Source organism: Theobroma cacao, chromosome 2, assembly GCF_053813885.1.
Source record: "Theobroma cacao isolate CCN51 chromosome 2, ASM5381388v1, whole genome shotgun sequence".
Classification (NCBI taxonomy): domain Eukaryota; kingdom Viridiplantae; phylum Streptophyta; class Magnoliopsida; order Malvales; family Malvaceae; genus Theobroma; species Theobroma cacao.
Genome location: NC_142640.1, coordinates 6,725,176 through 6,752,961, shown reverse-complemented (window position 1 = coordinate 6,752,961; position 27,786 = coordinate 6,725,176). Strand labels below are relative to the sequence as shown.

The 27,786-nt window shown below is 35.4% G+C and overlaps 6 protein-coding genes across 8 annotated transcripts; 3 read left to right on the top strand and 3 right to left on the bottom strand.

Moving 5' to 3' along the window:
• The first annotated feature begins 378 nt into the window (after positions 1–378).
• LOC18608207 (Cysteine proteinases superfamily protein) lies at positions 379–11,043 on the top strand. Of its 3 annotated transcripts, XM_018115448.2 has the most exons (20): positions 379–662; positions 1,198–1,254; positions 1,360–1,434; positions 2,218–2,283; positions 2,354–2,526; positions 2,732–2,822; positions 2,920–2,969; positions 3,428–3,625; positions 3,724–3,799; positions 4,123–4,231; positions 4,581–4,619; positions 5,219–5,350; positions 5,908–6,108; positions 6,200–6,255; positions 6,341–6,434; positions 8,003–8,093; positions 8,405–8,524; positions 8,930–9,352; positions 10,044–10,118; positions 10,194–11,043. In XM_018115448.2, the coding sequence occupies exons 1-20, from the start codon at positions 494–496 to the stop codon at positions 10,533–10,535; spliced, it is 2,637 nt and encodes an 878-aa protein (XP_017970937.1). In that variant the 5' UTR covers positions 379–493; the 3' UTR covers positions 10,536–11,043. The 3 variants fall into 3 exon arrangements, with proteins under 3 accessions (XP_017970937.1, XP_017970936.1, XP_017970935.1); XM_018115447.2 differs by having other exon boundaries at positions 1,198–1,248; positions 10,044–11,043; XM_018115446.2 differs by having other exon boundaries at positions 10,044–11,043.
• A 303-nt stretch (positions 11,044–11,346) lies between these two features.
• On the top strand, positions 11,347–13,717 carry LOC18608206 (Haloacid dehalogenase-like hydrolase (HAD) superfamily protein). Its single transcript, XM_007042775.3, has 5 exons — positions 11,347–11,671; positions 12,252–12,423; positions 12,899–13,015; positions 13,240–13,435; positions 13,580–13,717. Exons 1-4 carry the CDS (start codon positions 11,562–11,564, stop codon positions 13,414–13,416), a joined length of 576 nt encoding a protein of 191 aa, XP_007042837.1. The 5' UTR covers positions 11,347–11,561; the 3' UTR covers positions 13,417–13,435; positions 13,580–13,717.
• Positions 13,718–15,001: 1,284 nt separating this feature from the next.
• Positions 15,002–17,277, bottom strand: LOC18608205 (vacuole protein). Its single transcript, XM_007042774.3, has 6 exons — positions 16,950–17,277; positions 16,753–16,848; positions 16,605–16,645; positions 16,278–16,395; positions 15,800–15,880; positions 15,002–15,329 (listed from the first exon to the last, which is right to left on the bottom strand). Exons 1-6 carry the CDS (start codon positions 17,139–17,141, stop codon positions 15,273–15,275), a joined length of 585 nt encoding a protein of 194 aa, XP_007042836.1. The 5' UTR covers positions 17,142–17,277; the 3' UTR covers positions 15,002–15,272.
• A 1,379-nt stretch (positions 17,278–18,656) lies between these two features.
• Positions 18,657–21,779, top strand: BETA-UP (beta-ureidopropionase). Its single transcript, XM_007042773.3, has 6 exons — positions 18,657–18,875; positions 19,334–19,441; positions 20,087–20,275; positions 20,354–20,581; positions 20,669–20,893; positions 21,244–21,779. The coding sequence occupies exons 1-6, from the start codon at positions 18,741–18,743 to the stop codon at positions 21,607–21,609; spliced, it is 1,251 nt and encodes a 416-aa protein (XP_007042835.2). The 5' UTR covers positions 18,657–18,740; the 3' UTR covers positions 21,610–21,779.
• Positions 21,780–22,353: 574 nt separating this feature from the next.
• Positions 22,354–23,109, bottom strand: LOC18608203 (uncharacterized). The gene has a single exon (XM_007042772.2). It carries the CDS (start codon positions 23,107–23,109, stop codon positions 22,354–22,356), a length of 756 nt encoding a protein of 251 aa, XP_007042834.2.
• Positions 23,110–26,640: 3,531 nt separating this feature from the next.
• On the bottom strand, positions 26,641–27,474 carry LOC18608201 (uncharacterized). Its single transcript, XM_018114859.2, has one exon. The coding sequence runs from the start codon at positions 27,472–27,474 to the stop codon at positions 26,641–26,643; it is 834 nt and encodes a 277-aa protein (XP_017970348.1).
• Positions 27,475–27,786: the final 312 nt, after the last annotated feature.

The window sequence follows — 27,786 nt, the reverse complement described above, 5'->3', positions numbered from 1 at the left end:
AACATAAAATTATAAACAAAAAAACAGTTACGAGATTTAATTTTGAACAGACATTACTGATAACATGTATAGGTGCTAAGCCGTAATTAGTAAAACTTGTCAAATCAAATTCTACTAATAACAAAACCAGTCCCATGATCATAAACTTATCTGGGCCAAAGGAAGAAGAAGTTGTGGATTCCACTGGGCTAAGAATTAAAGACTCAGGAGCCAAGCCCGGGATGATTTAAAAGGGCCCTGGACGCAAGCAGAGTACACGTGCGAAAGAGAACGTTAGCGTCTACGTCCGACGAATGGGTCCCACTAAACCGGTCTTTTCGAAATTCTTCTCGTTTCGACCCTTTGGTTTGTTCCTTCTCGTGGAAGGGAGTTATTACACCCCATACAGGAATAGTAAGAGTCGTAGTAGTGTAATACGAAGTATCATTTTCCCAAAAACATCATTTTCCGTTTCCAAGTGATTTGATTTTTTAAGTTGAAGAGCGGAGTGACGATGAGTCGAGGGGCGAGTAAAAGGAGCAGCCGGTTTGATGTGTTTGACTTCGCCGACGAGGACGAGAGACTTGAGAGGGAGTCCGCGGAGATTCTCGGCAGGTTTAAGAACCCTAAAAAATGCCGCAACGCACCTTCTCCTGTCAACGTATACACATTTCTTCAGTGCTGTAACTCTCTATCTCTCTTCCTCTCTCTTTTATCCGTCGATTTCAATCATTGGTGATTACCCTGTTTGGTGGCCGAGAAAGGGCGCGAAAATGTAATGTATATGAATTCTGATATATCTACGTGCTAGGGAAGTTAGAAGAAGTGAAAAAAATGTGGTCGTTTGCTTTATTCTACTTTGATCTCTTTTTCCCCTATTGAATGTCTTAACTTCTTTGGTTTCTTTTTTTTTAGTTATTTTGTTTCTATGTTGTTTAATGTGATTCTTATTGTTTGATGAAAATAGGTGGAAAAGAAACTGTGGCATATGAAAGGGGAAAAGAAACATTTGACCCATAATTTTTCCTTTTACATTTCCTGGTTAACAAACACACTATAAACTAATGCATTCATTTAGCTTATACTCTACGGATCCATTTCATTTGTATGGGTCTCCTGTTCACTTCTTTGTTAACTGCCTTTAAATTGTGTATTTATGCTGTTCTATGTAATCTTTACGTGTATGTTTATTTAATAAATTTTTTCTTTCCTTTGCAGTTCCCCAGCAAAATGAAATTAGCAACAGAGCAATTGATCTTGACGTGGAATGTATGAGTAGGTTTAATTAGGCTCAAGCGTCATTTTGCACTTTTATCCATGCTTTCTTGTGTAATATACTGCTGGTGAATCATTTTCTATCTTCTTGTTCTCTACTTGCAGATGGCAGCAGGACTAAGCAAAAGGAAATCAACACTGGACCAATTGAACTCGACGCTGAAGTTACAGAACATCAATGTGGGTTGTTATTGTTAGTGCTATTTTTTTTTTCATTTCCTTTGTTTCTTTATGCCTTTGCATCATTTTTTTGCCCTATATTTGATGTTGAGTTGGTTTTTGGGCACACGTATTATCACACAACATTTTGGTGACATTCCTTTTTCTCAGTGTTTCTTTCCTTCTTAGATCCTTGTTTTATGGCTTAGAGTTTTTTTTACATGTATCCATGGCTTATTTTATGATATGTAAATGTTCAATCATGGTTCTTCGAATGCAGAAGCTATTTTTCTCTAATTATTATGACCTCTTGTTGATATCTGCACATTTGTAGTTTCCCTATTTTGCATTTTATATTTTATTAATGGCAACTTCCATCACTTTTGATGCTTTTCTTGCTTGTTTGCATTGGGCATCTATTTCCCGGTTATTGAGGGTTGAATTGTGGATCTTTAGAGACTTATGCTATGGCCATATTTTGTTGTTGTTCTTCCATTCGCTGTTTTCACTGTGACTGCCATGACAATGCTTATGTGCATTATCATGACATATTTAGTAATTACTTTAGGTTTTCATAATTTTTTCTTTTGTTAGCTTTTATACATTTAGTCCTTATTGATGCTGTTTAGGCATAGGTGAATTATAAGTGATAAGGTACATGGAATTCAAATATATGAGAGTAAGAGAAATATATGGTATATTTAGAAAGGTGTGAATGAAAAAAAATAGAGTTATTATTCATCGTTGAATTACTCGTGCAATACTGTATTTGTAACATTATCTTTCTTTCGTCTCCATTTATAGTTTTGCAATGTCGCAAGACTCAGGAAATGAAAAATATCGATGGACCAATTGACGTTGATGTTAAAGGTATATGGCATCACTGTACATCTTCGTTATCAGTTTTAAAGTTTTTAATGTCCTTCATGTAACTTTGTAGAAGTGCAAGTGAGCAAGACTGCACAAAAGGGCAGTAGATATAAATTTGGAGACACTAGTGCTATTGTTACAGGTCAGCAATGCATAATTCCTGCGTACTATCCTGTGAACATGAGGCACGAGGAGATTTTTGACTTGGATACTTCTTTGCAGTCTTTTTCTACAAACTATGAGGTATACTGGTGTCTATCCCTAAAATCTTGAGAACAAAAAAATCAATTGTGTAATATGCTTCAGACTGCAGCAGATATTTAAACAGCACTCTGGTTTATTCTCTATGTGATTTATGAAGCTATTTTTCTCATACTGATATGCTTGCAAGAAAACCATATTTAGGTTTTGAACCCTCCCAGTAATTGTTCAATAAAAATGACTGCAGAATGGGCAAGTTGCTATAATTTCGGATGATGATGGCAGGATAGAAATGAGTTCTTCATCAGCTTTTGCTTCTTCTCATGTAGAGTGTGAAGGTTTTTTCCTTATCCTTTTAAATTTTGCTTCGTAAGTTATGATGCCTCAAGTGTGAAGTATGGGCTTGTGATATATACAGCATTCTGCTTTTCTCAGATTCTCCAGAGGAGCAACTTTCAGTTCATGGTTCTGATGGACATGCAATTGTACGTATAGTACCCTCCTTTGTATCATTAACTAAGGAATTTTGCTTTTGATGGCTGTTTAGAGGGATGTTATGAAACTAATCTAACCAATTGTTGATTGGTTCATGTGCATAAGGTTAGTTGTTTAGTAAAAATATTTGGAAAATATGTAGCAATTATGTACGTATATGTACACATACAGATAGCATTTTTTAGGCTACTATGGTATCTCCTGCATTGAAATTTTTTTAATTTTTGGGCTTCAGAATGCCTCAGAAATTTATTCGATACATGGATGCATGTAGTTAACTCAATCGTTAATATGGCTATTATTTTCTTCTTTTTTATGTTTTGGATTAAGATTGTATTAGTTTATATTTGTTTACTAGATTCAGTTGTTTTTTTTTTTAAAAGTCTTATTCACACATTGTGCTTATTTTTTATGCTAATAGGCCCTTTTATTTATTTTTAACTTGCAGGAAACAGAAAATGTGAAAGTTGTCATTTCCCCTGATTTAATGCTGTATAGAGGTACAAATTGCACAGGGTGTCAGTTAACTTTTTCAGAAACCTCCCTCAAGTTTGAGGGCTTGACTGTAAATGGGACCAGGAAAAAATTTAGTTTTGAACGGACTGTTGGTGATATCATCAGTATTGATGCAAAATGGTATGAGACGGTGAGTTGTGTGAGCTGTTCTTTTTATTTTTCCTTTAAACTTTTTGAAGATATACTCTGAAGAGATAATCTTTGAGCTTCTTATACTGCTGGATCTAGGTTCAAACAGCCATTATTAATCTTGTTCTACAATCAAAGAGTTCTAAAAGGGTTGCAAATGCAAATGAAACTTCAGGTTTGTGAATTTTTAAAAATTACTTGCATTGAGCTATGTGTTTGGTGTAGCATGAAGTTTCATGTTCTTAGAGAGAGTATATGAACTCTGATCAAAATATATGGGCAGAAATATGACCACTTTCAAAGTATCACCCTGTGTCTGCTTGCCTTATAACCTTGTACCTGCACTAATCTTTTTGCGTGCCATCTCTAAGAAATTGTTTGCCATCAGTTTCTTTGTTTCCAATAGGAATTGTTTTAGGGGAAGCTCTGATCTCATTTATTGATTGTTCTTTCGCATCAAATAATACTTTTGAACTAAGATATTCTTAATTGCTGCAGCCATTGAGTTGTTGGAGTTTGTAGTTTATGATCCATGTTGGTCTGAAAGGCAGGAAGCAATCAAATCATTGAGTCTGAAATACAAGGATATGTGGAACACTATTTCAGAGTAAGTTTTCTACTGACTTAGTTTCTTATCAAGTTATTATCAGTTTTTTCAATGTAGATGTACAAAGAGATGGGGTTATCTTGTGTTGGGATATAAAGGAACTTTTTCCAATTACATATGTATTTTCTCTCTCTTTCTCTTTCTCTTCCCTTTTAATGAGGAAAATGGTGACCTTGTATATATTATTTGGTTTGCATATACTTTTTTGTTGGATTGTTGCTCTTGTCAGTGTCTTTTGGCTTTGTGTATTAGTCCTTTGTCCTAGTGTGACTTCCTATTAATGTTTGAATAGATAAGGGAATTTTTTTTTTTTTTGGTTTAATTGAGTAGATTTAACCATTCCCTGCAGTGACAATGCAGAAAATGTCTTCATGGGACAGCATAGCAGGTTCTTTTTCAAAGCCTTATGTTATTTTCATATTTGTTGCCAGTTAATACAGAATCTCTGATACTAATTGTTTCATTATTGTTTGATGATTAATGAATGCCCTTTATCATTTGCCTTTTTGGGGTACAAGCTCCATTTAATTTTTTGTTGAATAGATTTGGGTTTTTGAACCTCCCCTCCTTCCTGAAACCAAAAAAATATAAAGATAGAAGCTTTATATCAGAAGCACAATACCTCAGTAAATGCCTTTACCATTGTTTTTCTTTTCGCTAGACTATGGCTATGGTATGTTGCAGCCCTGCTTATTTTTATGCAATTTCAAGAAGCATCAAGATATATTCCCATTTGAAAGTGCTATTTCCAAAATTTTAATATGGTTTGAGCGTAGAATGTAGTGGGAGGTAACCTTCTAGTATCATTATTGGTAATTGCATGTGATGCAGGTCATTCTTTTATAAGACCTTCTTCTTCTTGCACACACGCACACACATGGCTCGAATTTAGTTTTAGTATCTTAAACCTTTCATTGTGATTTTTTTTATTAATCACTTTTTTTTTGTCAATCTACAATTGATACATCTAACTGATTTTTTGTTCAGTTTTCATGAATGTTTTAAAGAAGTTATCTATCCAAAAGGTGATCCTGATGCTGTTTCAATTAGCAAGAGAGATGTTGAACTTCTACAGCCAGAGACTTTCATCAATGATACCATCATTGACTTCTATATTAAGTAAGTGAGCTTGAAATATATATTCCTTGTTCTTTGTTTTCTTCTTCATTCCCTGAATGTTAGCCTTTTTTTTTTTTCATTTTTTTTTAGATCTTGTTCATTCTAGTTTTAGTTTAACCTTAAGAATTAATATATGATAATACTTATAGGAAATACAGTGATGGGATTAGAAACATCTTTATAGCTATTCTAAAAGTTGCATTGTCATATGTAGTGTATATATCTAGGAATCTCTTGTTGTAATGATCATCATGTCTTCTTGATGCACCCTATGTAGTTCTTTGACATTTTTGGAGCAGCATTCATATGTCTTTCATCTCAAGAACTTTGGCATTTCAAAATGGTGATCTGGGCTTATACAATAGATTAAATTAAGGATGGAAATTTTAGTCTCTGATAAAGCACCATAATCATGATAAATATCTAAGTGCCTTGTGGGAGTTGTTGACAAACTTTCCCTAGGTTCAGTTTATAATCCCAAACTGTTGCATTATTTTCTGGGGTGGTCCTATTTCCTGATTTAAAAGAGCTGATGTGCGGTTCTGATTCATTGACAGCTATTTGAAGAATAAAATTCAACCTGAGGAACAACAGAGGTTTCACTTTTTTAATAGTTTCTTCATTCGCAAGCTTGCTGATCTGGATAAATGTTTATCTCGTGCTTGTCAAGCCAAGGCAGCATTTCAACGTGTTCGTAAATGGACAAGGAAGGTGGATATCTTTGAGAAGGATTACATTTTCATTCCTGTAAACTACAGGTGATAAACTCTGTCTGTTTTTCCTGTGGCAGCAGAGAGCAATCTTTTGTATAGCTCTCTGATATGAGTTATGAACATATCTTCATGACAGTTTTCATTGGAGTTTGATTGTCATCTGTCATCCTGGTGAAGTGGCCAATTTCAAAGGCAAGATCTTAATGGAGTGGTTTAAGCTTATTGTGGCAACCATGATTATCTCCACATTTACCTTTTTCTTTCAGTTGTCTTGCAGATGATGAAACTGAAAAATTACTTAAAGTCCCTTGCATATTGCACATGGATTCAATTAGAGGAAGTCATAGAGGCCTCAAAAATCTTTTTCAGAGGTAATTTTTGTGATTACACTCATAAGTAGTTACTATGCTATTATTATTATTTTTTTCCTTTTTGCAATTTAAGACAGAGAAAACCTTTTGGGGGCTTTCTTGTCTTTTCTGTATGTTCATCCGAGTTTTATGCTTATTTTCTGATCTTTCTTGCTTATTTGAGCTAAATATGTTCACAGGATTGTAAGTGAAACATCATGAATTACAATATTGGAAAATAATTATGAACTTTTACAACTACGTCCATACCTGGTCAACCTCTTTGAATTTCTTTGAGCGTGCATTCTTCCAATGTGCAATTTAAATACCTTTTTCCTCCTCTCTTTCTCTAATTGTCTGAAAGGAAAAGAATAGCACACCTATCATTCTGTCATTAACTTATTAGACAGTTGTTAAGGTCTAAAACATATGATTGATGAATGACAACTATTGCTCCAATCCAGAATTACCCCATTGACTTTTAATTTTTAATTACCTTGTGACTATGAAAAGGAGTTCGTGAGGAAATTATATTTTATTCTGTTGTATTCTAAATACACTGGAAGTTGGTCTGATATACAAATTACCATGTATTCTCCTCATGATGGCTTTAATTATTTACTGCACAAATATTGGAAAATTAGATGCTCTGAATTAACCAAAGGATAAGTTTGTGATGGTCAGCAAATAATTGGTGTTGTCATTAAAGGCACACTATAGCTGCTTTAAGTTTGCTGCTCCTTCTAAGTTGGGTAGAGGAAGCAATGTTAGTGGCATTAGGAACAATCCTTTAGTGAAGCCTGACTAAACACGATACTCAAAGTTATAGTTACTTAGGTGTTATTTTTTTTACTACCTTTCTCCCCAGTTTGTTGCAAGGCTGCTCTAGTGGACAAGTTTCTCTAGGCACCATTAAACTTACCTAGCCATGATGTATGTTCCCAAAATTCCTTACTATACCATTCCTTTGTCTTCAAAGAGTCGAAGCCCATTTTCTTTATACCTCAGATGACCATTGGAATGTTTATCCTCATGTCCTTTAATCTAGTTTTTCAGATGCCACCTCTTACACCAATGGCCTTTTTCCCACAATCTCTTGCGGAAAGTAGGATGAGAATTGGTCTTGGTTTTGAGGTCCTGACATAAGTTATAAGTAGAAGAAAAAAGAAATGAGAAAAGAAAAAATCCTTGCATAACATTTTATGAAATTTATGATTTTAGTATTAAATTTGCAAAAGATTGTTGCTAATTATGGTAGAGCTGAAGGTGTGAGGATTATGCTGGGTTTTAAACCTATAAAGACAGGAACCATATAGCTTCGAATTCTGGCCTTCTGCAGATTTGGCCTAATGGGGATACCCTTAACTGTTATACATTACCCAATAACTGTTTGTCTATCAGTTAAAGTATTAGAATAAAGAAATACAGAAAGAGCTGAAATTGTTGATAAATGATTTGGCATATGTTATTTTAAGAAGGAGCTGTCTATCTTAAAATTCTCTGCTCTGTTTGAAATAGTCATTTCTCAGCTTTTAAAAGATCCTACTCTTGTTTATTGTTTCCCTCACTTCATTGTTATGAGATGACAGTTACTTATCTGAAGAGTGGAAGGAGAGGCATAGAGAGGCAACAGATGATGTTCCTTCAAAATTTTTACATATACAGTTTGTTCCCCTAGAGGTATTGCTCCTCTTTATCTCCCTTTCATTAAGTTCCCCACCAAAAAAAAAAGGAATCCATGTGTTTGAATTGCTGACTCATCGATAGAAAGTTGTTTCGGGGCCAATTTTAAAAAATTTCAGCACATGGCTTAGTTTTATTGGGGAATTGAGGCTGAGGAAAAGCACATAAAGAATTTGTTGGAGCATAGCCTTGTTTATTCTGTAGTGTCAATTGGTATGTTGTGTCAGCTGGTATTATTAGGAAGCATCCGTTCATATTCACAAAACTGATTGATGGGTATTTTTTAACTCTTCTTTTGTACAATTCAGCTGCCACAACAGGAAAATTCATTTGACTGTGGCCTTTTCTTGCTGCATTATGTGGAACTCTTTCTTCTGCAAGCACCAAGTAACTTTAACCCTTTTAAGATAACGAGATTCTCCAACTTTGTAAGTAACTGTTATTGCTTTCTAAAAGACTCAAAATTTGTATAAGGTTATTCTTGTGGCAAGAAGTATAGTGTTGTTTGTGATGTTACCATTTTACTTGTTATTACTGCTTGGTAGTCTCAACTTGCTGGTCATCTAGTACTTCTATTGCGAATGACTTGGAAAATAATTAATGGTTGTTGGTTATTGATCGACTGGTAACTTGGTTTCTAGTATGAACTTGAGAATATGATCCTCTTACTTAGCCTATTTTCTGTCCTATCTTACTTGTAGGTCACCTGTTTATCATGTGGAACTTAAACTTCCAAAAAAAAGGAACATTTTTCTTTTTAATATGAAAAATGTAGATCAGATTTACAAATGTATTTTTCACCTTTTCTGATATTATCTCTGACCTTTATTCAGCTTAATATGAAATGGTTTCCACCTGCCGATGCTTCTTCGAAACGCTCTCATATCCAGAAATTAATTTATGAAATCCTGGATGAGCAATCTTGTAGTTCCACGTCAGCTGATAGCATTTTTAAGTGTGCTTCCTCCCTCTTACCCAGTGGAAGGAAGCAAGAAACTGGAGTACAATTTTTTGAGCAGATTGGCAGTTCAAGAAAAACATGTCATGGCCATGGCCATTCCTTAAATTCCGATATTAAGCAAGGGTCTGAGAATTTTTCATTCTCTGCTGCATCTCTTCCAATACAAGGCTGTAAAGATTCAGGATTGGAAATTCTTGAGTGTTATGAGGTTGGAATTTCTGGGGGATTGCTCTCCCATGGAAATTATCAACAGATCAATACACTTAGTCAAAGAAATGCCATGTCAGCTATAGAGGTAATCTTTTGTTTCTTTATGCCAATAAGCTTAAAGCATGATATAAGATCAATTTGCTAATGAAATATAGGTAAGGTGTGAATCACCTTGTCTCTCTCTTTGATGCATCTGTGGAAATTTTACAGTAGAAAATATAAGTTGATTCTCTAACTGTTTGTCATTGTTATGTAACCATGTTTTCTTCCACCAAATGAAAGGAATGTTTCCAACGAGATTGAGCATTCTCGGACTTATCCAATATCCATTAAGTTAGTGGTCATTCTAATGCTATTATATTTCTGGCCAAATAAATAACAATGTTGCCTTTGTAAACCTCAATGTGTACTTACCTAAACAAAGATTAGGTATATGTGAGGTATCCTCTCATTCCTTTGGGTTCATTTGAATTGTGTCAAGTCCTGCAGCTCCTTTCTGGTGGGGCTGCTTGTGCTGGAAATAGAGGTCTTGACTTTCCCTCACTTCATTCTATTTACTTCTGTTGGTTTCACATCGTTAAATTTTACTAAATAAGATTATGTGAGTTTACATCGACATTGCCAACGAGATTCTATTAGCAAGGAGAGTGAGTGGGAGGGAGGTTGAATTTTGGTTGGCGCACATGAGTCGTGACATGTATAAAGAAAGTAGTATAATTTTCTTGTTTATTGAGAATTTTGGTCTGAAATAGTTTCACTTTTTCTGCTTGAAACAGGAAATAGAGGAGACGAGTGAAGAAATTGTTGCTGATTCACCCTCAGATCTAGATGGTCAGCAAGTTGCTGGACTGGTAAGTGAACCTCGCTTATTCATGCGATATCCTTGCAAAGATATTAGAGTATTGAGGACATCATGGAACCAACAGATGCCATTGCATATCGAGGATTCCGCTTTTGACAAGCATAGTGATTCATCAGAGATAAGGCTAGAAGATGATCAACATCTTCCAGAGTTTGAGGTATCTTCCCAACATAGGAAAACTGATGAACCTGAATCTCCCTCAACCCCAAATGAAGGTTACTCTGATTGTATTGTTGAAGATTCACTAGGGTCAAGTGGTATGCACGATGACATTGAGAGTACATGTTCCCCTTCATCCTTTCAGAGGGACATTTCTGCTCTATCCCATCAAGAAGCAGATTTGACTGGAAAAGCTGATCTTAAAGCAAGTAACATGCGAAAGAGATCATGTACAGGAAGGGGATGAGCCGCCAATCACAAAAGTTTTGAAGGTAGGTATGTACTTCTCGGCCTAGGAAGGCACTGACATGAAGCCTGTCGAAAGAGTTGCATTGTGAATAGTGTTATTAGAAGCATAAATGTGGTTGGAAGGGCAATTAAACTTTCTGTCCAGATGTAAAAAAGGAAAGGGGAGGGTTTTAAACTTTAGAATGTTTCCAGTGCCAACTTATTGGAAATTGTAAAAAGGTATACTAGTTTTTGGCAAGTGGAAACCCTTGAGAAATTGTTATCCGATTACCTTTGTTATGGCTGCAACTTGCGACGTAAGTTTCAGACCGCAGGTTCCAACTTCAAAGGCAGGCTACTTGTTTCCGTATGTTGAAAATTCTAGATTTTCCGGCAAGTTGCAAAATCAGTTGTTCTACGGTTATATGCCATTTAGGTTTGGTTTAGGGGTGAACAATTAAAAAGTAAAAACCATGACTTGTAAATTTAAAATTACAGTCGAGTATTTAATTTATTGACTAATGTATGATTTTTTTGTTTAAAAAGTAAAATTCAAATATATTTTTTTTAATTATAAAAATATAAACTTAAAATTTATAAAATAAAATAAACATAAAATCTTTTAACTCTTTTCGTAATAATCATCTGAAACATGATTTTTATGTGTAATGACTTTTAAGAAATTACTTTAGGATATGAAAACAATAGTCACAAATGCAAAATTACCCCCACAAAGTTACTACATCAGAAATTGCAATGGTCACTAATCGAAAGAAAAGGAACAGAAGCCACCTGCATTGTGAGTTTTTTTTTTTTCTTAAAAGAGGGGAAAAAAGTCCAATTATCCAAAAAAGTGGCCAAAAATCTCCAGCGCCAAATTTTACAAAAGGGCGGCCTTTCATTCCTCATCGGACAGACGAGTAAAAAGGAACATTTATCAATTCAACCCCCAGCCAGCCAGCCGCTCTCGACTCTCCAAGGTCTCTCTCTCTTGTCTTCGTTTGCCATAATTTCAGAACACGGAGAGACAGAGAGAAGCCAAAGGATGGGAGAAGAGAAAGTGAAAGAGGAGGCCATGCGGATTATTGGGATGTTCCAAGTCCTTCCTCGTTTGGTCGTTTTCGATCTTGATTACACTCTTTGGCCTTTCTACTGGTTTCTTTCTTTCTACTTTTTTACACTCTGGAATTTCTTTCTTTCTTCTTTTTGTTATAAATTTGTGAGCAATTTGTAAGAATTAACGTGTTCAAATGAATATCCACAAATATTCAAATGAAATTTTTTCCATTTTACTAGTAATTATGCTTTCTTTGACTTTAATTTTAATTGTTATGTATTATAATCACTTGATCAGGGTTGATAATGGTTATACATGTTGAGCTGACAAAGGAATTCTATATTTGTATCTTCCTGCATTTACTGGTTGTTAAAAAAAAGTCTTTTTTCACATTTCTTTTGGTTGAAATCGACAAATAGTTGACATTGTCATGTTGCAAAATATATACCACACTTTATCACTATTTACCAATTCTTAGAACATAGAATAATCTTGAGATTTCATCTTTTACGTAGTATTTCTATAACTAGTATGACTGCCTGGAGCAGTGACCTTAGTATCTGTGCCTGGCTTTGTATCTTTCTTACCCAGGCATGAAATGCCATTTTGTTTTTTTGTGTAGTAGTTTGGCTCATCATATTTTCCTGCTAATGCTTAGTTCATGTGGTTAATTTTCAGTGAATGTCGCTCCAAACGTGAAATGCCATCTTTGTACCCCCATGCTAAAGGCATATTATCTGCACTCAAGGAAAAGGGGATTGATCTAGCTATTGCCTCAAGGTCTCCTACTGCAGATATCGCAAACACATTTCTTGACAAATTGAGCATCAAGCCTATGTTTGTTACCAAGGTGAGCCAGTTAGAATCCCTTTTACTGCTAGTATATTTTCTTTCTTGAAGAATCTTGCAGGTTTAATTCTTTAGAAACAGCTAGGGTTTTGAGCAGCAGTATTTACAAGCATGTAGAATGACGTGATGTAGCTAAAAGATTATTCTATTTGTCTACTTCTATTTAATAATAATATAAGAATTATTTCTTTCAGCAGATTTTTCCTTTAGTAGTGGTCATTACACCTCATAAGCTAACCTACTCAATATTCATGGTGTCCTTTCTTATAATGTACTTTCTCTGTGATATTAATGGGTCTAGAATGGAGCTTATTTAGAATCAGTTGGTCATACTCAAGTTGAGTTTTTCTTGCCTATTAATAACTTGGTTTGGGGTTTTGTGAACACATTTTTTATAGCAAAGACCTGTAATAATGAACAGTAAATCATCCTTTCTGTTGCTACCACATTCAATTATTCTTCTTTGGATGATTCAGGAGATTTTTTCTAGCTGGACACACAAGACGGATCATTTCCAGAGAATTCATTCACGGACGGGGATTCCCTTCAACTCGATGCTCTTTTTTGATGATGAGAACAGGAACATACAAGCTGTAAGTATGGCCTTTCATACCTCCTCCTTTACCTTAAGTCTTTTATTACATGGTTGCTTGCCTGTCAATGGTCTTTCATTGAGTTGGATATTTGGATCTTGTACTTTGTGCTGTGTGGTTGTAAAAACCTTAACTACCCTTTCTTTTTTACGGTTATTGGAAAGGGCTAGATTAGGATTGTGCTTATTTCACGTACTTAACAGAATTTTTAATGACAATGGCAGGTCTCTAAGATGGGTGTGACAAGCATATATGTCAGCAATGGAGTTAATCTCGGAGCATTGCGACAAGGGCTAACAGAATTCACTGAAAATCAGAATGCATCTGAGAAGAACAAGCAGAAATGGCTCAAAAAATACTCTCAAAATTCAAATTCATCAGATAAGAACAACCAGAAATGAGTGTTCTTAATTCTTATATGTTAGTCCTTGGACTACAGTATCAGAAAATCAAGATTATTTTAAAAAATTATCTGGATATTATTTGAAACCACATCCAGTTTATAAATTAAGATATGTTGTGTACTTGTGTTGCCTTCTGGAGCACTTGTATCGTATGATTCAGGAATCAGGAATGTATCAATTTTATCAGAAATTTCAGAGAATACCCCACACAGATGTTGTGTGGAAGCAGTTTTGAACTCAGTAACCATTTGTGGAGCCTTTCTGCCATTGTTATAGTCAGGGGATGAAAGTTAATGCTTCTGTTTGTTTTTTTTTTTTTTCGTGTGCGTGTTGAGCGTGCTACTTTGCTAGTATTACCAAATAAATGAGGATATTTTCTATTTGGAGTGTTTTCCCATATTCAAGCATTAAACTTGAAGGGGCTTGACAGTGAAAAATGAGCATGCAACTATATAATGAATGCATTTGAAATTCATATGAAATTCAGTGCCAGATATGTCTCTGTATGTGAAGATATTACGAAATGATGAGCTTTGTCAGAAAGAAATGTTTGTATACGGATTCCAATGATTTTGCACCTACATGGAACATTGCGCTTTGTGAGCAAATTCTAAAATCTAATATATGCGTATTACCTTATGAGGTGATCTGTTTTATCAGTTTCATTTCTTTTGGAGTGCAATTTTGTGATATTTGTCAAAATTTATAAACATTGTAATAATTTTTAAGATTTTGAAAAGCTTGGAGGAAGGCAAATTATGCAGTAAGGTCATCATTTTTGACCTTGTTGTAAGGTCAATTAATAAAGACCATCTGACCTATAAGATTAAATTGCAGTCATTGATTAACGTTCACCCACGGAGGAAAGATTTACCATGGAAACTTCCAAAAGCATAGTTTCCATAAGATCTTGTAGAAGCTGTTCAGCTTCAACATTATCCGCCAGCAAAGCATGGTTTTCCTTTCAAAAAGATTGAAGATGAAATTCAAAGCGTGGAGTTGGAGGTTTTTACACTTGAACTTCGATTCTGCGCTTGAATGCTATGTCGAGAAACATCGATAAATCATTCCAGTAGATTCAGATTCCCATTCCCTCAGGAGCCATAGATTCCAGGACAGTGATTGACCCACCATTTTCAGCAACATCTTTTAGTAACTGGATAGCAGCAGCAAATTGGAAACACATTTTCATTCACATTCTGCAATTTATTGTTCTAACCGATTTACCAGCTTCCAACGTTGATCCTTAACAAACTACTTCAATTTAGGTTGCACCTAAAAACGACCCTTTCTTCAAGGAGTATTTAGCATACTCACCTGAGAACACAGAAACGCATTACATACTTGTCCACTTTGCGCATGCATGCAACTCGTCAACCAATGAGTTTCACGTGACAATTCTTTTTTCAGATGGGTGGAGTTGGAAACGTGCAGGAAGAGAAAGTAGGAACCAGAGCGCAAGCCAAAGCCAGTATGGTAACTGCTATTCTCACCCATCAGCCAAAATGCATATGGGAGCATCAGATATTATGTTTAACATGCAAGGTCATAGTCAGCAAACAAAGAACAAGTACATAAGCCAGACAAATGGAGGCTCTAAATCCGCAATGTTTGTAAATCACTTAATATAGCACTCCGAAAGAATTAAGAATTGCTTTTTGACATGAACTATACAACTTTACACAATATATGCTGTTGCTTAGTATCCAACGTCAAGAAAGCAAAACAGAGAGAAAGCATAAAAAAAGAGAAGAGTACAAACATCATAAAGTAGAGCCGTTCTAGGAATTGGGGCCCTGGCCTCTGGCAACTCACGTAACAATATGCCCCTTGAACTAATGAAACAAATCGTCTCAAACCCTTTCTGCCAAGAGCAATTGTTCAAGTTCCTCTCTACGCCTCTCCAATTCCTGCGAATAAAGTCGATGAGATTATGGTATTTTCTTTTTCTTTTCTTTATTTTGAAAAACAACATATTTGATGATAAAATTAATTGACAACCATGATACTTTCATACTATGGACCTGTGATGCATACAAATTCAATACTAAATTACTAATCTCCAACTAACCAAGTTGACCTGACGGAGCTACAGACCTCACCTAATCACAGAATAAATGGATTGATATGATCCTCCCTTACTCATTATGCAAAGGTGTTTACTGATAAATTTCATATTGACAATCACTTGCAATGTACCACATGCTCTTACTGTTCATATGTCAACTCAAGAAGATTTGAATCTCAAAAGATGCATTCACTGTATGACTAGACCTCTGTACATTGATAATAAGGCTTAGCATTGGATAAAACAATAAATAAAACCAATCATGAAGGCAAGATGTAGACCAAAGGCCTGATTTAAACTCTCATAGCTTACCTCCAGATCCTTAACTGCTTGTTCCCTTGTAATTTCCTTTTGCTGGCGTGAACGTTTGAGAAAGCCAATGCATAAGAGTCCCTGAAATTGTTGATACAATAAGGATTAAACAGAAACTCAACTCTAGTCACAGCTCTGCCACAATTTCAACACAACTATAGTCATCAACAGGTGAAAGGGAAAACCAAACCTAATCTATAATACAATGTTAAATCAGTCAGCCCATAGATAAGCATCATGAAAGTCAACTCTCACTAGAGCACAAGATCAAAGAAACAAGGAAATGATAAATTTGCAATTCAGTAATGAATTGAATCAAGAATTGTTCGAATTATGAATCAGAGTCTTGGTCAGTATCTCCTTCGACCTTCCTAGAACAATCCTTTTAAGTTATACTAGCCTCACAGAATCACAAGCACTTAATTGATTTAGCATAGAAATTCTCAGAGCAACATAAACGTTAAGTCCATTATCTCACCGAAATAACATAGACTAAACCACAGGCAAGGAGCATGTAGCTTGCTATGTTCTGAAGAAGAACAAGGTCCTTTTGGCTTTCCGAATAATCAGGAAAAGCTCTTGTCATTACTGCAACACTGAGGAGAAACAATAACGATTTTAGAAAGAAGAAACAGAGAGAGATTATTCAACAAAAGATAGTAACACTATATATTACACACTCAAATTTTGGGCATAACAACAGTTATTCTCTACTCTAAGTGCAATCCTGTTTTCTGTCTTAGTAATATTTTGGAAAATATAGAAAAAAAAAAAAAGAAAAATCTTACTGCAATATAAGACATACAAGATTTGCAGCATACCCCTACCAGCCCAGTACTCCAAAACCTGCATAATTTTTAGATTTAAAACAAGTTCAACGCTTGATGATTTATGTGGAATTATCGTTACATTACATCTTTGAGGATATAAATTACCAAAAAGGAAAAACGAACCTTCCAAAACTTGATTATAAAGGCCCATTCTGTCTCCGCGACAACCACAAAGAAGGCAATTACAACCGCGTAACACCGGAATATCCCATCAAAAACCTTTTTTTTTTTCATTATAAGAAAGAAAATAAAGAGGTCAAAATTTATTAAATAGAAAGAAATGACAAAGGAAAAGAGGGAGATGAGATAGATATACATACATCAGATCCATTCTTGAAAGAGCGAACAGCAGAGAGAACGTTGACGGCAATGCAAAGAATCGCAGTAAGAGAGGTTATAAGGCTAAAGCACCGGCAAACCAGCAGGAACGGGTCGGGCCTCGCTCTCACTCTCGTGCTCGAAGACGCTCTCGGCAGTACTCCCTCGCCCTCTGGATCTCCATTTCTCGCCATTTTTGTTTTCAGTTTATCTTTCTCTTTGATCAGAGAAAACCCTAAGAAGCCACTGAAACATTTGGCATCTCTAACTAATACGACTACGGGGAACTCTTTTTCCTTTTTCCTTTTTCTTTTTCTTGTTCGTTGGCGAAAGCGGGATTCTTTCACCTGCTATTCAAAGCAAAAGGCAATCAGCTTCCATCGCGACGTGTCCGTTGTCGAATTGGAGTGGACCGACATGTGTCGGTTATACCGTCATATTATTGTTTTCTCGTTTAAAAAGGGGCCCACATACTAAAAACAGTTCTCTAGCCGCCAGATTTATTCTGATCAACGGTCAGTAATTTGACGGTTCATAGTTAAACTGAAACCTTACCTTGCTGTCCATTATCAGTGAGTGAGTCAAGAGTCATACGTTAAGCTAGCAATTTTTTTGTTGAGGATGAAGATCAACTTTCTTTTTAAGGAAAATTATGAGAAAGGACTTTTATTGATAAAAATATTTTAAAAATAATTATCAAAATAAATTTAATTATTTTAATTATATTTAATTATGACTTGATAAAAATATTTTTTAAATTATTTTAAATAAATTAAATTATTCATCACAATTTTTTCTTATTTCTCTTCATTTGTACTTCGGATTTCTCTCTCATCATCCGAATTTCTCAAATTTTATCGATTTTTCTATTCGATATTTGTCTGCTATACTTGTGATTTCTCTCTTTCACGTTTTCAAATTTCTATTTCTTACGTTTTCAAGACACCAAACAATAGTTTTGATATATCTGGATGAGTGGTTGTTTAGAAAATTCGATTTTTAGGTATTTTGAATAAAACTAAAATTGTAGAAATAATCACAAATGTATGAAATAGCTTTTAATTGAATCAATTCTAAAATTTATAAATCTAGGTTTTCAAAAAAAAAATTTTATTTTTAGTCAAAGTGGGTTAAAAAAGAAAAAAGTTGAGAGGATTTAAAGTTTCACAAGTTTTTATACATAGTTTGTCACAGCCTTTTGTATATGGCGTGTCACACGTTAACCATGACTTGTCATAGGCTTTTGTACATGACGTATAACACGCTAACCATGACTTGTCACAAGCTTTTGTACATGCCGTGTCACACCCTAACCATGACTTGTCACAGGTTTTTGTACATGGTATGTCATATGTTTTTGTACATGACATATTACACACTAACCATGACTTGTCACAGATTTTTGTAGATGACGTGTCACATATTTTTATACATGACATGTCACACGCTAATTATGATTTATCACAGGTTTTTATATATGGTGTGTCACAGATTTTTATACATAGAATATAACACGCTAACCATAACTTGTTACAGATTTTTGTACATTACGTGTAACATCATAGCGTGTAATTTCATTAAAGATAATTTTATCCAACTTAATTAAAATTAATTAAAACTATAAAGAGGGTCAATTTTTTAAAATATTTTATTTTTAAAGACTACTTTTTAAAATACCCTTCTTTTTATGTTATGTTTTGGAGTTATACACTCAATAAATTCTCATTTGTCCAAAGCAGATAAATAAGGATTAAGGAAGAGAAAGAAACAATCAGAGTAGTAATAATTCAGGCATGGAGAAAAGTGAAGGAATTGAGAAAGAAAATGGAACTGTAGAAGAGAAGCAAAGCTTTAAAGATGGATCAATTTGTGGGTATGACTCCCTTCAACGCCTCTTGAGCGCAAATCTCAAACCTCAAATCTTTCAGGTCTTTCCTTTTTCAACTCTTTTTCGTTTCTGGGCTGTAAATGATTTTGTTGAATTCAATGGGGGTGTTTCAATCTGGTTTGACAATACAGTTTTCTGACTTACAGAGGACAAAATCCAATCTTGCCAGTTATTTTAGTAGCTTATACCTTTTATAATTTAATTATTGTAAAGTTGGTTAACAAAGAGGATGAATTGTGGTTTTGATTGGATCAATATTTGTTGAGTATTAGGAAATCCGATGCAAATTGTCAACTTTGATTAGATTGATTATTGTAATTTTGATTGATCACTCTGCTGCTGAAACGATCAATCCGAATTGATGCTCTGAAGTTGTAGACTTTTTACCTGATTAACAAATAACATGTCTTTTGCCAATCAAAAGTTAAAATATACTGATATTAATGCTGATAAAAGTAACAATCATTGGAATTTTGTGTTTATATGATTTATTTGCAGGAAGTCAGCCGGTTGCTTCTGGGCCTGAATTGTGGAAGACCCCTCGAAACTATTGTTCCCCCCGAATCAGCTATAGCTCTCTCTTCAAAACATGATTTTGACCTCCAGGTGCATATTTATACGGTGTTACTGTGTCATAATGGATTGGTCAGTACAGAGATTCATCATCTAGGTCATCAGTACCAGAAATTAATAACCATAAGGTTGGCCTGACTAAAACCAAAGTGAAGGAACAATTTATGTTTTAAACACTTCAGATATACAAGGCACTACCACACATTTTGAAGGGAAGTGAAGAATGTGTTAATCAGTCTTTAACAGGGTTATTTGTTCTATGTCGTAGATTATGCTGAATTTTATATTAAATTTATTTCCTCCTTTTCTTTTTCTTTTCAATTTCTAATTAATACATTTTGAAAATGTGATTAGAATAGTTTCAACATCTAACCTTACTACTACCAGGACTGTCTTGTAGACAGCCTATTGATTTCCTTGAAAATATGTTGATTTTCATTCAAATTTTAAAAATCATTCTTTTTCTCATTGCGAAGTTAATCTTATACAGACCTGATCTGAGCAGACTTGTAGTTGTTATGATTGTTGTCTTTTATCATTCAATAAAAGTATATTGTAGAAGAGAATTTATTCTAAGAAGACAGTTATATGTGCTTCCTTTTCTTATATGACTTAATCATTAGCTAGTTGCTTTTTCTTGTGAATTGTTTTCAATTATACCATTTCAAATCATTTCAGGCTTTCAGCTTTTCTGCTGATAAAGAGTTGTTGAGAGAACCTCGGGTAGTAAGGGTTGGTCTTATTCAGAACTCTATAGCTCTTCCAACTAGTGCTCCCTTTTTGGACCAGAAAAAAGCTATCTTCAAGAAATTGAGACCAATAATTGATGCTGCAGGTGCTTCAGGTGTCAACATACTATGCTTGCAGGTATGGTAAAAAAAAAATTTGATTGATGCTTAATTATTCTGAAAGTCCCGGTCAACTTCTCATATGATATAAGTTCAGGAAGCATGGATGATGCCATTTGCCTTCTGTACTCGGGAAAAGAGGTGGTGTGAATTTGCAGAGCCTGACAATGGGGAATCTACACAATTTCTTCAGGAATTTGCATGCAAGTACAACATGGTCATTATAAACCCAATTCTTGAGAGGGATGTAAATCATGGGGAGACTCTCTGGAATACTGCTATTATAATTGGAAATCATGGCAACATAATAGGCAAACATCGTAAGGTAAATGTAGTTGTTTATCTGTGTTTAAGTTTTACATTATTGTTGAGTTTTTGTTGATTTTGCATAAATGACTGTGGCTTCATGCAGAACCATATTCCTAGAGTTGGGGACTTTAATGAGAGCACGTATTATATGGAAGGAAATACCGGGCATCCTGTGTTTGAGACTGCTTATGGGAAGATTGCTGTTAATATATGTTATGGAAGGCACCATCCTTTAAATTGGCTAGCTTTTGGTTTGAATGGTGCAGAGATTGTTTTCAACCCATCAGCCACAGTTGGTGAACTTAGTGAACCGATGTGGCCCATAGAGGTTATTCGTTACCCCATTTCATATTTCATTCCCACGCAATGTGTCTCTCTTATCAAATTCTTGGATATGCGTTCTGGTTCTTTTACAGATTTAGATTAGTCTTCCATTGAGATTAAAATCCACCATGAGACTGTTTATTTAATTATGAATTTTTTATAAATAAGAGCCATAATTTATAGAATGCTAAGTTATCAAAAGATTTCATGTGATACTGATCTAGTAGACGATCATTTATATAATATTGTTAATTGCATGTGACGTATTAACCTAGATGTTAGCCTTATTTTAGTTAATACCTACCACTACACTGTCTTCTACAAGTCATTTGACGTGTTATTCATTTTGGACAGGCACGTAATGCGGCAATAGCAAATAGTTACTTTGTTGGGTCAATCAATCGTGTAGGGACTGAGATATTCCCTAACCCCTTCACTTCAGGGGATGGGAAGCCAGAACATCCAGATTTTGGGCATTTCTATGGATCTAGTCATTTTTCAGCACCAGATGCTTCCTGCACACCATCACTCTCCCGTTATAAGGACGGGCTGCTGATCTCAGACATGGATCTTAACCTCTGTAGGCAATTGAAAGACAAATGGGGGTTCAGAATGACTGCGCGATATGAGTTATATGCAGACATACTTGCCCGTTATCTGAAACCAGACTTTGAACCGCAAGTCATCCCTGATCCCTTATTACATAAGAAGTCTTCTTAAGTTCTAGGTACTAGTTTCAGCTCCGATCTGAAGGGAATAAATGGAGGTGAAAATGGAAACTGTATTCAAACAACATATGTAATCATCAGTGCAGAATAAGTTCTTCGTGTTTGTGTTTGTAATTACTTGTGCTATTTTGTGTCTTCAGTGGATTTAGCAATTTATGACCACTCGATTAGCTTCCTTTTTGTTAAGATGAAGAAAAAGGAATCTGGGTCTCCACATTTGGTGAGAAATATAAGGATGAAGTGGAAACAACACTAATCAGAAGAGGAGTGCATTCCAATTGCTATTGGCAAGACCATGCTATGATTAAGTGAGTGATAGACCTTGGCATTCATTTTAAGGGTTGTTCTTTTCTTTCCAGTGTCTTGTTCCCATTTCCTTCTCACCACCATTATTCTTGTTCTTGCTTTGTATGGCTTCTGAGGAGATGATTCTGAGAAATAATCTTGGCGTGCATGTGGTACGAATAATGCACAGCAACTTTGATTCAACTATCTTAGCTAGGACACAGTGCACACAGTCAAAGAATCAATTTTACAGTTTAACATGATTTTTTTTTTTTGGTAAAATTAACTTGAAAAATTTACATCAAATGAGGGGCAGAGACTAGTCCTTGTGCCTCAGAAGGAGAAAGCGGAAAGAACACCCGATATAGACGACGCAAGAAGTCCTAAACTCCAACGGTGGCTCTAGCTCAAGCTATATGAAGGACTGTAATAGGATCCATAGCCAAAATTTTTACCAAGGAGAAAAAGGACAATATTTATGTCCCCCATCGATCAACCTACCATTTCCTGTATCAGCCTCAAATCGGACAACTAGATTCCAGCAATAATGATCCGTATAGGGTAAAACATTTGGAAAATATGTTCCCCAAACTTTGGATTTATACCTCACATCAACCTTCAAACTGAAACGAGCCGTTCCAGTTTCCCGATCCTTGCTCAGCTCATCAAGAGCAGAATATTCAATCTTTTGCTGCTCAATTTCCTCTCCTATGGTTGCAAACTTCATGTGCACAGTCTTCCTCTCCTTAAATCCTAAGACGAAAGGCTTCGCAGAAGCCACAGAAAGCACATTAAGCGCCTTAATATCCTTGAAGTAGATGGTACCTGTAACACTAGAGTAATCGTATTCATGGTGATGTAGGGAGCTCCGAAATGCAAAGTCAGCATTCCATGTGGCTGCCAGTTTTGAGTCGGAGATGCTGAAGTTTGACACCGAGAATGTGTCAGGATTTAGCATGGGTCCCCCTGGAGGAGTGCTAAGCATATGGGTAATGATAAGCAGATTCGGCAGCGTGAGCATTACTAACAGGAAGCCAAAGAAAAAGTCTTTGGGGCCAAGCCTTTTAGGTTCATCAGCCTCTAGGGGATTGGAATCGGAGTCTGGTTCGGAGGCATCCTGGGGCAGGGGAGAAAATTCGCAAGGGTAGTTCTTCGAGGAGCCAAAACCCTTTTCAGCGTCTGATTGAACCCAACTTAGAGAAGACATTCTCAGAGAAAGAAAGGAGAAAGAGTGATTTGGTGATGATAATGAACCTAAGGGCTATAGACAACACATTAACATAATAAATACAGGATGTGACAGAAAATTAAGCTCAAATAACCATAATGTGTTGTTCTTCACAAGCTTTAGGCTAATAATATATATATTAAGAAGCAGTCTCAACGACTTGTCATAATCTGTTTCTTAATTAACATCACAAATGTTTTTAACAAAAAAAAACCTAATTAACCAATTAACCAAATGACAATTTTCCATGTTCTTAAAAAACTTGTTAATGTGCTAAAACAGGAAATAAAGCAAACCGCAAGTACCACCATACCCCCTTTTCCCGAATGGCCAAAAGGCAATAGAATGCGCCTTGTCTTTTTTCGACGCTCTGTATAAACCCAATTGTTTATGTGATGGAGTAAGGCTTTGTGTAGTTTTATGCTAGGAAGTTAGTTGAGCAAATATTCAACTCCTTAATGGTAGTAGTTTACAGCCCATGAAATGAGGAATGCAAAGGTTCTTTCAGAACTACCTGAAGTAGTTCAATCAACTATCGAATGAAGCTTTTTTAGGGCTTGATCACGTCCTTTGTTTATTGGGATAAGTAGGATTTTATCGTCCAAAGAAGCAGCAAAGCTGCTAAAAAATAATCATGTGCAATTTTTTCTTCTCTTTGGGAAGCCAAATTTTTTAATGAGTTTTTGAATATAGCATAGCTGACTTAATTATAGGCTTTACTGATTGTTATGAATCACAAACTGCTGAACTTATGGCAGGGGAGGTGCTGCTTGTGGAACCGAACCAAGAGTCCTGTCTTATTTCTTTCTTTCTTTCTTCATCTTTTTCTTTTTTGGTGCATTAAGATTTAAGTGTCCGCTTGAAGTAAGATATATGTTGGGTTGGGTGCTTTAGAAATGGAGAAGCAAATGTATTTGCTGCTGCATTTGGTCCGAATGTAAACGAAAATGCTATTTGCTTGATCATTTGTCACATTTTAAAAATTTTTACATGAGAATGTTCAATGATGTATTTGACAATTACCATCGACATTCCATTAATAATTATAATAACAAAAACATCCACTAAAAAGCAAATGAAAAATATATAGTACATTCAATCGCAATTTACAGCCTTGGCATCAATTAACCTCCCTTTCCCTGTGGGCCTGTCAATCCCGGCCATTAAATCCCAACAGTACCTATTAATTCTATTATGATCCGCACCTGACCACAATTCTCCCCATTTCTGAAATGTAGCCTGAAAGTCTATCTCCAAGGAGAAATGCAGTACTCCGTTTTCTAGTTCCTTACCTATTTCCTGAATGACTTGCTCTTCCATAACCGGTTGGTCAGCTTCCCATCCTGTATTTGCAAACTTCAAGTGCACCCTTGTGCGTTCCTTCTGCTGCACGTAAATTGTCATCGCATTAACATTTGCAAGCAAATTGCCTGCACACGTATCATTGACTTGCTTATAATAGATGGAACCCGCGAAGAGATCGTAGAAAGTAACCTCTGCATCATCCCCGAAGGAATGCCCAAACGTGATGTTAACATCCCAAACACCTACCAACTTGGAGTTCAGGATATTAAGGTTAGATATAGTTAATGAGTTGGTATCCAGAACAGGAGATGGATATGTAAAACTAATGTCAACGGCTCGCCGGTATCCCCCGTAAAAAAGAATTCCCATACAGGCTAGCAGTCCCGCATAACGGATGATCTCCTTGAATAACCTGGTTGCTGATGATCCATTCACGTGTGGAGGATTGGGCTGGGGGGAATTTTCTTCAGCTTGTGAAGAAATGGGTTCGCCTTGTATACTAACTGCACAAGATTCCTGGGGTAACAGTGAAAAAGCATAAGGGAGGTCACCTTTTGCTAGATTGAACTGCTTCTCAGCTGATGAAAACATTTTCCTTTCAAGCAAACAAGAATTTCCCAGAGCAGCTGAGCCAGAAACAGAACAGAGAAGAGGGATTAAGAAATGTAGAACAGCACAAAACCATGTATATAATGGACCCGAAAAGGTAACCATACTGAAACAAAATTATCTAATCTTTGCACAGCATTAACCATTTAGAAGCCAAAACAGTAAACTGTTCAAATCAGTTCAAACTAAAACTAGTTTGGAAACTAATTATGCTATAAACAATGTCATTTTCCCTTTTTTAAATGCATTGATGTGTTATACCAGCTTTTCAACCTTGTAACTGTATAAAACCTTCATCAAATGGATTATTATATACTGTAGAAAAAGTTTTGAAAATATATGAATAAGATTTCACCCTCTTCTGAACTTTTAATTTATGCTGCCTTTGTCACAGATTTCTAACAACTTTATTTCTTAATCTCTCCTCTGTTCTACCCAAATTGTTACATTTTCGCACCAAATAGCGCATGCACTTATCTTTCTCTTTCAATGAATTCCCTTTTGGTTAGAATCTTCTAACTATATTCAGCATTACAAGAAATCAAAAGGACTTGAAGGAGAATCGTTTAGGCGTTTTATTTTATTAGGTTTACTTTTAATGAAGTTTATATCAGGTATTTTGCAATTTATTAGGGTTTTGGATTTTGGTTATAAATATTTAAACGGGTTTGTTCAAGTAATAAATGTAAGAGTTCATTTCCTTGTCATCTAGGATTCAGTCATTGTGAAGAGCTTTTCACAAGGAAAGTTTTGAATGTACCATAGCAATGTGGGGATGTCCGCCATTAAAATCATTCAAAAAGGAGATTAAATCCAAACAAAATTAGAAATACTTAAAACCGTATTATTAAAAAAAGCTTTTGTAAAGAGATTAAGTCTAGACAAAACTTGAAATGCTTATGTGATTTTAGTTTTGATTAAGTTTTAAATGATTAATATTTGAAATTTTCTTCCTTTATTGATTTTCAAAGTTTAGAAGAATTAACGCTATCAATCTTTCTTTTTCTTCTTAAAAAGAATTCTTCGATCTATCAAAAAAATTCCAATTAAGTTTGTTCAAGAAATAAATTGAAACTCGAGAAAACCAACAAAAAAAAAAAAAAAACAGAAGTCTATTATTAATGATAATCTTAATATCATTGGCAATTTTCTACAAAGTCGACCAAATATTCATTCAAAATGTGTTTTCTTTCAAGCATTGATTACGATAAACCAAATCAGAAATGATTTGGAAGACTTCAATAAAAAGAAAACATCTTTTAATTTATAGAGAGTTTAATTAATGTAAAATTCTCAAGTCTTTTATTCTGTTTCCATCACGCAAATAAAGTCCAATGTTTGTCCTCAATTTTCTCATAAATAAATCATTTTAATTGTTAGTTAACTCTTATATTAAAATTTAGAAATTCAAATATGAACTTGGGGTTTTGGTTTCTTTGCTGGAATATTACTTATTGGCAGTGGCAATTTCTAGCTGACTAGATTGGGACATCCACGGAATTATCCAAATTTTGGGAAACATGTGGTTTTCACCTTAAGCAATCAAAGTATTATTGACTGGGAAAAAGCAATCGAACCATTCATTCATAGTTAATTTCATTGATAGCATTTCATAGGCCTACTAAGAATCAATTTCCCCATTCCTGTCTCAGGAATCACCCCAACCAGTAAATTCCAACAATATGAATCCGGCATTCCCAAAAGATTATTTTTCCAGAATGATCCCCATTTCTTGTATGTAACCCATACATCTAACCTCATACTTAAATGCAACATTCCACGTTCGACCTTCTTACCAATCGCATCAACAACTTCCTTTCTTACAATTGGTTGGTTGCCTTCCCAGCCGGTATTCCCAAATTTCACATGCACCCTTTTGTGTTCCATGGCTCCCAAGCTAAAAGGCTCAATGGAAACTGTCGAAAGCACATCCTCTTTCTCATTATAAAAGATGTAACCCTTAATGTAATCATAGTAAATCCTTGTGTTACATTCTCGATCGTTCCCGGATGTCAAGTTGGAGACGCAGTTTTGGCATCCGAATGTGAAATCTGCTTCCCAATTGGCCGCCAGTCTTGAGTTGAAGATGGTGAAGTTTGATATGGAAAATGAGTTTGGATGGAGCACTACAGCAGGTGGAGGAAGGCTAAACGTTAAGATTATGTACGAAATGACTAATGTAAGGAATGCGAGTTTCGCGTATTTAGCGTAGATGTTCTCGGGTTCATTGGCTGGTGAAGGATAAAACTCGGAGGAGATTTCATCGGCAAGGTGGAGCCCTGGAGGAGAGAAAGAATAAGGGTAGCCACCTTCTGTAGGAGGCATGTTTATTGGAAGGGAGGACTCAGAATCTTCCTGGGGCAGGGGTGAAAAGGCATAAAGGTGGTCATCCTTTGCAGTTTTTGATTGAACGTCGGCTGGAGAAGGCATTTGTTGCTTTTACTCTCTACTTCTTCCTTAAGAGAGAAAATTTTAGATGACAAAACTTGTTCTTGATTCTAATATATAGTAATGAGTCTAATGACGTTTGTTTCATTTATTTTCAACTTCTAACCATTTCTCTTCTGCCAAACGTTGTTTGGTAACAGAAATAGTGTTTGAACTGATTAATGTTAAACCCATAAATTCTTCTTATCCCACAACTGTCTCAACGTTCAAACAGAAAAGTGTCCGTCCTACACCCGAACCAAGTGATTTTAGCACTCACAATTTAGTTCAATATGTTTGGTGGATGATATGTCT

Coding starts and splice junctions, on each gene's coding strand:
- LOC18608207 (XM_018115446.2), top strand. CDS start 494: ATGAGTCGAGGGGCGAGTAAAAGGAGCAGCCGGTTTGATGTGTTTGAC. Junction 5,351..5,907: donor ATCATTGACTTCTATATTAA/GTAAGTGAGCTT, acceptor ATTCATTGACAG/CTATTTGAAGAATAAAATTC. Junction 8,094..8,404: donor TACAGTTTGTTCCCCTAGAG/GTATTGCTCCTC, acceptor TGTACAATTCAG/CTGCCACAACAGGAAAATTC.
- LOC18608206 (XM_007042775.3), top strand. CDS start 11,562: ATGGGAGAAGAGAAAGTGAAAGAGGAGGCCATGCGGATTATTGGGATG. Junction 11,672..12,251: donor ACTCTTTGGCCTTTCTACTG/GTTTCTTTCTTT, acceptor GTTAATTTTCAG/TGAATGTCGCTCCAAACGTG. Junction 13,016..13,239: donor AGAACAGGAACATACAAGCT/GTAAGTATGGCC, acceptor TGACAATGGCAG/GTCTCTAAGATGGGTGTGAC.
- LOC18608205 (XM_007042774.3), bottom strand. CDS start 17,141: ATGGCGAGAAATGGAGATCCAGAGGGCGAGGGAGTACTGCCGAGAGCG. Junction 16,396..16,604: donor AGGGGTATGCTGCAAATCTT/GTATGTCTTATA, acceptor GTTTCTCCTCAG/TGTTGCAGTAATGACAAGAG. Junction 15,330..15,799: donor AAGCAGTTAAGGATCTGGAG/GTAAGCTATGAG, acceptor CTTTATTCGCAG/GAATTGGAGAGGCGTAGAGA.
- BETA-UP (XM_007042773.3), top strand. CDS start 18,741: ATGGAGAAAAGTGAAGGAATTGAGAAAGAAAATGGAACTGTAGAAGAG. Junction 18,876..19,333: donor TCAAACCTCAAATCTTTCAG/GTCTTTCCTTTT, acceptor ATTTATTTGCAG/GAAGTCAGCCGGTTGCTTCT. Junction 20,582..20,668: donor TAATAGGCAAACATCGTAAG/GTAAATGTAGTT, acceptor GGCTTCATGCAG/AACCATATTCCTAGAGTTGG.
- LOC18608203 (XM_007042772.2), bottom strand. CDS start 23,109: ATGTCTTCTCTAAGTTGGGTTCAATCAGACGCTGAAAAGGGTTTTGGC.
- LOC18608201 (XM_018114859.2), bottom strand. CDS start 27,474: ATGCCTTCTCCAGCCGACGTTCAATCAAAAACTGCAAAGGATGACCAC.